We start from the raw sequence: 9208 nt of genomic DNA, 5'->3' as shown, positions 1-9208 counted from the left end.
AGTACAAGTCTCGCGCAGCTCAGGCGGCTAAGGGTACTTGCAAGTGTTATATTATATTATATGGAACTTATATTACCCCTTTAAAATATTATATGGAACTTATTTTGTATCCTTTTTCACCTACGCTATACGAGACTCGTACCCCTTTTCACTAGAACCACAGATTACGTTTTAGACAATTAAAAAAAAATCCAATGTACATAATTAGCGCAATAAAGTTCCTTACCAAATAACTACGAGTTTACATCTAACCTTTTTGTTTAATAAATCATGGGTTCAAAGTGTCCATTGAACACTATATAAACCATGATAACGCCGTATAAAGCAACTGGAAAAATTCACTAGAGGATGAGGAGGACAACATGGCGACTTTTTGCAACAATTCAATAGCGCGATAGTAGCGATGCAGAAGAGTGAAGTATAGCACTTGACGATACATAAAGAGAAAACAGGAAAAAAAGGAAGTTTTTTCACTTTTAAATATTTTCCATTCTCCATGATTTTTTTAGTATGTTATTGACACAATGAAAAACTAGATTTATGTTTTCCTTTTTTTTTCAAAATTAGCAAAACAAAAAAAAAGTTTTTTTTTTTTTAAGCTAAACGAATATTTTATCCTGAAGCGATCGACATCAAAATCAAAGTGATTTGATAAGATTTAATTAGAGGAAAACGATATTTCCCGAAATGGGATTTCATAGAAAAATACCGTTATTTCGTTATATTTGAAAAGCTATTCTTCCCACTTAATTATGCGAGGGTATTTATATGACCAGCGACAGCATCGCTACTGTACCGATACTGTATCACGGTTGTATCGCTACTGAATGATACATTAAAAATAATGTTAATTATTAAAAATAGGAGTTTTAGTAAAAATACTGAAGGGTCTGATAGGAGCCGCGCCCGCCGTCCGCGGCCTTGCCGCTCCGGGCGGAAGCTGGGCGATAGCGCCCACGCGACTGTGCGGGCGCACGTCGACAACATTTTATAAAATAATGTGCCTTCTTTGCTCCTAAATTCGAACATTAATTAAAGATTCAAAATTCATTATAAGTATTGTGGTAGCTATGTTATTGATATATATATATATATAAGTATGTCAATTTAAAGTAGACCATGTCATCACTAATATGATGTTGTAAAACTTAAATGAGGTGTTATAGTTTTCGCTAGCAAACCGCCCCGGTTTCGCACGCCATAATCACTTTATTGATAGGTGAAAAACGCATGAAAATCCGTTCAGTAGTTTTTGATTTTATGGCAAATATACATACATACAGACAGCCAAACAGACGCGGCGGGGAACGTTGTTTTATAAGCCTATAAGGTATAGTGATAGTGATAATTATATGAAAACTGAGGGAGCACAATTACCCAGTGGGGAGCAAAGTAGGCACATTCTACGGTACTATACATAACAGCTAAATGAAGGAAAATAAAGGAATGAAGGCAACCGAGTTCAACTTCCGACCCTGGTTCAGCTTACAAAAGAAATCATAAATCACCAAGTGAATACTTAGAAAATGTCATCAGATAAACAAAAGTAAATAGTATAGTATAGTAACTCGGTGTTGTTGCGGTTTGTCGCTGCAGACTATCCCGTTTTTGGAGTCAGTTGAAAGACAAATAACTTTAACGAGAAGAAATTTAAAAAATAGCTAACTAATCACAGAATAAAGTATTTAAAGTAATTAACTTCTGTAATATGAATCCTGACTAAACAGCGATTGTTGCAGTCATGTCACAGAAGGAGTCAAGGAACTGGATAGGATCAAATCAAAACATGTACCTGCATTCTTCATCCGCTACGCCACATTAGCAATAAATACGTGATGACTTGATGAAGGTTTTAATTTTAAACAAATTGCAAAAGGTTGTCGACGCCTGCGTGCGGTCGCAAGCTGGCACGGCCCGCAGTGCACAGTGCGGCTGGTTACAAGATGGTGTCGCGGCTCCTAGTGCTGCTGGCTACCGTGCACGGTAATACTGCTTACAAGATAACTCTGTACCCGTCTTTGACTTGACAAAGTGTAGCACTGCCATGATAAGCGTCATATTTTCCACACTTTGTTATTGCAAAGTCTGTTCATTTTGATTTTGGAGAGAGGTAGATTGGTCCGACTATGTCTCGATGACTGTGACTTGGTACGACTCTGGAAGCCCTGGTACAAGTAGTTCTTGAAAGCTGTACAACCCTTCGAAAACGCGGTTTCATGGGTTCTGTAAACATACCTAACCTAACGCGCTATAGGACTATGAATCGCAGGCGCATTGCAGGAAGTGCTGTGCTAAGACTGAAGAGGACTTCCCCTTTTGACATTATTTTGTTGTATTTGTCTTGAACGTGAGACTGGGCCGGATCATGGGAGTTTCGTGTGAAGTTGTGTATTTGTGTTATATGTGCATCAGTGTTTGGACGACGTGGCAATTTGATATATTTACATTACCGGCCAAAAGTACTACTGCGAAAAGTATATATTTACCTACTGCTTCTTTTCACAATAAAGTAAGGTATTCTATGAAAGGAAAAACAAAAACAGATTGCTTTTTTACAACATAATGTAATATATCCTCTGAAAATGACCTAATCATAAGACGTTTGAATCAACTAAATCCGCAATATGTACCTACGTGCATTTAAATACTTAATACATAGAACATCATTCTTATCACTGCAAACGAATGCGGAAATAACAACTAATCTATATAGTCCGTCACGGTAGGCTTTTATCATATCAGTAGAATGCACACCCCTATAAGAGTATTTTTTTTTAAATATTGTTAAGTACAATTACTTAAATTGTAATCAAAATTACAAAGTTAACTTTCGTATTTTGTTTTAAATTATTCATGTATCCTCTACTGTGTTTCAGTGAGCAGAGCGGCTGCAGCGTGCAACAATGTGTCGGCTGTGAGCGCCGCCTTAGACACACTGTTTGCCGAATATGCGCAGTACATGGCGCCTGTGACGCCTGTAGTCGTTCGGGCGGCGTTGGACGTCCGCCACGCCTCCGTGGACGAAGGGGCGGCTGTAGTGCGCCTGCTGGCAGACCTACGACTAGTAAGTACAACGTGTGTTACTGGACAAGCTGCTAGCATGCGCGGCATATTGAGCCTGCGAAGTCTGTGGCCGTCCGGGCGGCGTTGGACGTCCACCACGCCTCCGTGGACGAAGGGGCGGCTGTAGTGCGCCTGCTGGCAGACCTACGACTAGTAAGTACAACGTGTGTTACTGGACAAGGTGCTAGCATGCGCAGCATATTGAGCCTGCGAAGTCTGTGGCTGCTCGGGCGGTGCTGGACGTCCACCACGCCTCCGTGGACGAAGGGGCGGCTGTAGTGCGCCTGCTGGCAGACCTACGACTAGTAAGTACAACGTGTGTTACTGGACAAGCTGCTAGCATGCGCAGCATATTGAGCCTGCGAAGTCTGTGGCCGCCCGGGCGGCGTTGGACGTCCACCACGCCTCCGTGGACGAAGGGGCGGCTGTAGTGCGCCTGCTGGCAGACTTACGACTGGTTAAAACAAAGAGTCTAACTGGACAAGCTGTTAGTAATGCGCAGTAGATGGGACTTGCTGAGCCTGCGACACCTGTGGCCGTCCAAGCAGAGCTGGGCGTCCAACATAACTTCGCAGATGCAGAGAAATTGTACCCTTAGGTATGTTGATTGAAAACTAAGCCATTTGTACGAAATACTACACATCAAATTAAGCTTAGCTGAGTCGACTCATTCAGAGCAGACCCTTAGCAGATCCATTAACAACAGAATAATATTATATTGACTATCTGCTGAAATTGAGTCCATCGAAGAACACGACGTATTTAGTATTTATTTATTTATTGAGGAGATAACACAGAAAACATACATGGCATGAACAAACACTTATATAGCATAAATGTCCTTAAATACAGATGCTTCCATATATGTATCTCACGAAGAACATATACCTAATACCACTTAATACTTAACACTAACATGCGGTTTACAACATTATAAGTGTTTAGAGAGACTTAGTGTATATACGTATGTACTTAAACTTAGTATATATGTAACTAAATAGAAAGGAAAAAGTTACCTATGTATTTATAATTTTATTTCTATATAAATTTGTGACTGCTGTCTTGAACTGGGCGCGGGATTGTGAGAAAATATCGATCTCGAGAAGAGACTTATTGTAGTGGTCGCACATTCTGTATACAGGTGCACGTTATCCGGCGTTAGTCTTTGTTTTCGGTAGACTGACGAGGTGTGTAGACCGCGTTAGTTTGAGAGGAGCTCGAAAGTATATTTTGGATAGGAGACTTGGACAGTCTAAGTCGCCTGCACATACGTCACGTAGCATGACTGCGTGGGCGACGCAACGGCGGTCCCGCAATCTTAGTATAAGAATTAAAGCGTAGTTAGGTTACCTACAAATGTGTATGTTACGTAGCATAATTATTCAACATTCCAGAGATTTCAGATATAAATATAAAAAGCACACTTTATCAAATTTTATTACAGAGCTGGCAAGATCCGCGCCTAGCATGGAGCGATACCGAGATGGAGTGCAAGTCCGTCTTGGTGCCGGCCGAGCGTCTATGGCGTCCAGACGTGGAACTGCTTAATGGAGCGGCGGGCGGAGGCGCTGACGGCTCGGTGCGCGCACGGCTGACTTCAGACTCTAAGGTTAAGCCAATTGGCCACGTAATTAAAATTTTTCATAAACTTGTCTTCACGTACAACGTACATATATGGCGCTCAAACGTGGAACACTTGTATGGCGTGGCGGGAGCGGGCGCCCACTATACGACTAACATCTCTCTCTCAAACAGACTCTGAGTTACGCCAAGTAATGTAGCTGACGCAGACGACGACGGGTGTCGTATCATCAAAAAACGTCCTATTACTCAGCACTGTTCACTTTCTAATGCAATAATATTGCGAAGCCACACGGCACATTTCGAACTTGGCTTGGATTCTTAGGTCTAGACAAGCCCTAATATTTGACGTATCTTAAAGTTCGTATCGGGCCGACAGTAGATCTGATCGGATCTTTTCGTTTTCATGCCTAAAATCTATCTTTAAGGTTACTACGACTGCATAATGCAATATGTTTCTTTTCTCCTTTCAGGTGCTATGGATTCAGCGTCTCAATGTGGCTGTGCCACTAGCAATTGATTTGTCAGATTGGCCGAGCGATCAACAATCCGCTGTCTTCACTTTCGGCTCAAGGGAACATACGGCGGAAGAAATTGCTTTAGGCATCGATGATTTTAAGGTAATAGCTGGGGAGCCGGCGATGCTTAATGTGGAGTTACTCGAGCGTCGTAGAGACCAATTGGAATCGAAAGATTAGACTAAGTAGGTTGGAAGAAAAAAAAAAAAAATTCCGTCGTCTTCAGATTTTTTTTCAAATTTGGGGGGGGGGGGGTTGGTGGAACGTTAAAAAAACCGGCCAAGTGCGAGTCGGACTCGCACAGGAAGGGTTCCGTACCATTATCTATAAAACCGGTTACCCATCCAAGTAGTATTTGTTTTTATAGCGGCAACAGAAATACATAATCTGTAGAAATTTCAACTGGCTAACTATCACGGTTCATGAGATACAGCCTGGTGACAGACGGACGGACAGCGGAGTCTCAGTAATAGGGTCCCGTTTGACCCTTTGGGTACGGAACCCTAAAAACGATCAAAAGTTCGACGCCCGATTTTCACATTGTAACCGTTAGATTATGAAAATGCGTACCTATAAATAATTGTCACATTTAGTAATAGCACAATGAAAGCATTAATTTGGACTAAAATTACGATTAGTTAAACCTCCCCCCTCCCCCCCCCCCCCACTAACCCCCTCTCAACATAAACGCATCAACATAGACGGCTAAATTTAAGGTACACTCCATCACGGGTTAGCAAGATATATCACTCATATCTGAATCTAACGCGCTCGAGTAACATAATAAGTTATACACAAAAATCATAATAAGTTCATTTCATTTATCAGGTGGTCAAAACTTCAACTGTTGAGGTACCTATATATTCCGATGTCGGCCTGACTGTCACATTTTTCTTAAATCTCCTCATTTGTACAGTAAAAGTACTTAACAGATCACATATTGTGAAACAGAAACATAAAGAAAATATTGAGATGGCCATTTTATGTAATTTTTGTTGTATGCAGCTACCCCCCACTCCTCACCCCTGGATCTCAAATTTTACATACAACGTTTGCCCCTCTGCAGCGTCTGCCCCCTCCCCCCTCCCCTTAGGCCTCCGGCGATATCAACTTGCCCCCCTAGTTCACTGGCTGGCTACGCCCTTGGCTACCCCCTTGGCTACCTAACTTAGAAATATGTGTATGTTATTTCCTTGCAGAGACTTTAACTCTGTAAATATTAACTTTCAGTACGCAACAGTATGGGAGTCTGGTACCTGGATGATCGAATCCGTGGTCGGCGAAAAGGGCACCCTGGGCTCGAAGCCCGTAACCTCCTGGAGCGTCATTCTACGGAGGCGCGCGGCAGCCCACATACTGGCCAGTGGCGCCGTGCTGATGGCGGCTGCTCTGGTGCTGCTTACGGCCGTGGTTCTGCCGCCGCAGCAGAGACATTCGCTGTGTGCCTGCGCTGCTTTTACTGCTGCGCTTTGGTTAGTTCGGAGTAACCATTCCGAATACTTTAGGATCAATACTTTTTCTTTATGTTAAATTTTGATTGATGCTATTCGGATAAATTAAGAACCCCGCGTACCGAACCTGGAAATTTTCGAGCAGCAAGTTAAAGCTACTAAGTGATAGCAGGGGTCAATAGCATAGCTCGATAAGTAGGTATATACTATTAGGTATACTATCATCGAAAAATAATATTTCAAAAATGTTCCATGATGCTCTTTTGTTGCAAGAATCTTCATTGTACACGTATAGTCAGCAAAACTTTTAGCTTAGCACCTCTAGTCGGCCTACATGCTTCTTCTCTGATTAATTGAAAACTATTTCACTGAATCATTACAGGTTGACCTCAGCGTTGCTACGACTTCCAGGCTCGGCCACATGTCCGCGCACACTGTCGTGCATGGCGGGCGTGCTGGGCGCAGCTGGTGCGTGCTGTGCTGTCGCCGCAATGCTGGCGCGCCTGGCGCGGGTGCAGCGCCCGCCGCCACCGCAGCTGCGCGCGCTGCTCAGCAAAGCGCCCGCGTGGGCCGTCGCCACTTCACCGCAAGTAGGTTATGTATACATCTCTCAAGACTGGGAGCTGTCGTCTGACGTATTGCGCAAACGTTGTAGCTGCGCGTTCTGCTGAGCAAAGCACCTATAAGTAGCTATTTTAAGTCAAGTAAATTACGTATACCTCTCTTAACCCACGTTTTCTGCCGTACATGCTAATGATGGCCAGTGTTCCTAGACTTGGTGCAATTGTGTCATTAAAAATGCGCAAAATTCAAACTGCATTGGTTTACTACTATTGTTGCACATTAATGCATAAATATGTAAAAGATAAAAATTATTATTTTAATTAAATAAATGACCAAGAAAATATATAAATTCGTCTGTATACAGGACGGCGACAGCTCTTCCGCGTCCTGGGCGGCAGCAGCGCAGCTCCTGGACAACGTGCTGCGTGCAGCGCTCGCGCTGACGTTACTCGTTCTTGTTTGCGTTGCGCTATAGCAGAACCACCACTACACTCCTCGTGTCTATAGCACCACTAGACTCTCCTATCTTCCGCGTCCTGGACGGCAGCAGCGCAGCTCCTGAACAACGTGCTGCGCGCAGCGCTCGCGCTAACGTTACTCGTTCTTGTTTGCATTTCTCTATACCAGAATCACCACTACACCCCTCGTATCTATAGCACCACTAGACTCTCCTATCTTCCGCGTCCTGGGCGGCAGCAGCGCAGCTCCTGGTCAACGTGCTGCGCGCAGCGCTCGCGGACGTTACTCGTTCTTGTTTACATTGCGTTATACCACAACGACCATGTCAATTGACGACGCGGTGTCGTCGACACCCCTCCTATTTTGTAAAGCCGTCTCCACACGTCACCGATAATCGCATGCGATTTGCGATACATTCGGTCATAATCGCATGTCATTTGTTGCAAGGTGTGTAGACTAGGGCTTGCAAACCGAGATTCCGGAATTTCGAAATTCCGGAATCTCCGTCAATTTTCCGATATTACAATTCCGGAATTGAGACCACTGAATATCGAAAATTCCGGAATTTGATTTATGTACTTTAATTAGATTTGATTACGTTTAATACTGAAAATCGTTAAGAAACTACACTATGCTGGTATTATTAGCCGTCGCTGACAAGTCTAGCAGCATTAACCATCGATTTTTTTTACTTTTGATACTTATAAGCTAGGATTCGTTTTTTTAGCGTCAGAAAGAATGTGAGCAATATTTGACATGTATTTTTATTGAATAACGCGTTTGAAAAATTAGTTAATATGTAACAATTATAAATCATACGATTGAAAAATAAAACATTACTTTGCTGTCATAAGTAAAAGTTACTTATTTCTAAAAAGCGTTTTGCAATAACAAGACACGTCAAGATTTGATTGTTTACCCTTTTTTATAATGCTATAAACGAAGTTTAAAGCAAAACCATACAACTATATTTTCCCAGAAACCTAACTACCCGAAACTTTTGTATTAAAATTTATAAATATTTGGATATTTTATCCACAATTCAGAAAGAAGTTTCCTTGATGAAAGATTTCGGATCCTGTAGCGGAACATATTATATTCTGAATTAGGAACTGATAGGAAAAAACCAAACTTGAAAAGCGTAACGTTTAAGTACATGTTTTGCATTAAGTCTATGAGGCTCTGATGATAAAAAGGCGCATCCGGCTGTAATGAAGCGCTAATAAAATAATTTTAATCATTTGGTTTAATCTTAATAAGGCTTGAGTTTTGGGCACTAGTCGGCAATGCATAAAGGTAATAGGCATAGCTGAATACTTTAATACATAAAACACAATAAATGCCCTTACCGAGATCGGAACCCCAGGACCTTCATCTTCGTAAACAGAGCCACTAGGATACGCAGCCGTTATATTTAAATATTATATAAAATTTGGCATCAAATGGTTTTCTAGCATCCGTAGTTTCCCCAAATAAATACGCCGTATCATTGAAGTGTATAAAAGTGACCATAGTAATAAGGTGCTAAAATAAGAGGTGCAAAGATGGCACTACACAATTTATTAATATTTC

At 42.0% G+C, this 9208-nt stretch overlaps 1 protein-coding gene across 3 annotated transcripts; it reads left to right on the top strand.

The window, feature by feature from the left end:
- The first annotated feature begins 623 nt into the window (after nucleotides 1–623).
- Nucleotides 624–8265, top strand: LOC133515350 (neuronal acetylcholine receptor subunit alpha-4-like). Of its 3 annotated transcripts, none has more exons than XM_061847876.1 (6): nucleotides 624–1983; nucleotides 2877–4672; nucleotides 5118–5264; nucleotides 6393–6634; nucleotides 6996–7203; nucleotides 7542–8265. In XM_061847876.1, exons 2-6 carry the CDS (start codon nucleotides 4547–4549, stop codon nucleotides 7650–7652), a joined length of 834 nt encoding a protein of 277 aa, XP_061703860.1. In that variant the 5' UTR covers nucleotides 624–1983; nucleotides 2877–4546; the 3' UTR covers nucleotides 7653–8265. The 3 variants fall into 3 exon arrangements, with proteins under 3 accessions (XP_061703860.1, XP_061703861.1, XP_061703859.1); XM_061847877.1 differs by lacking the exon at nucleotides 624–1983 and having other exon boundaries at nucleotides 1990–3368; nucleotides 4508–4672; XM_061847875.1 differs by lacking the exon at nucleotides 624–1983 and having other exon boundaries at nucleotides 1990–4672.
- The last annotated feature ends 943 nt before the right edge of the window (nucleotides 8266–9208 follow it).

This window comes from Cydia pomonella, chromosome 2 (assembly GCF_033807575.1).
Source record: "Cydia pomonella isolate Wapato2018A chromosome 2, ilCydPomo1, whole genome shotgun sequence".
Taxonomy (NCBI): domain Eukaryota; kingdom Metazoa; phylum Arthropoda; class Insecta; order Lepidoptera; family Tortricidae; genus Cydia; species Cydia pomonella.
The sequence above is the reverse complement of the archived record's forward strand: the minus strand, read 5'-3'. Positions and strand labels throughout refer to the sequence as shown.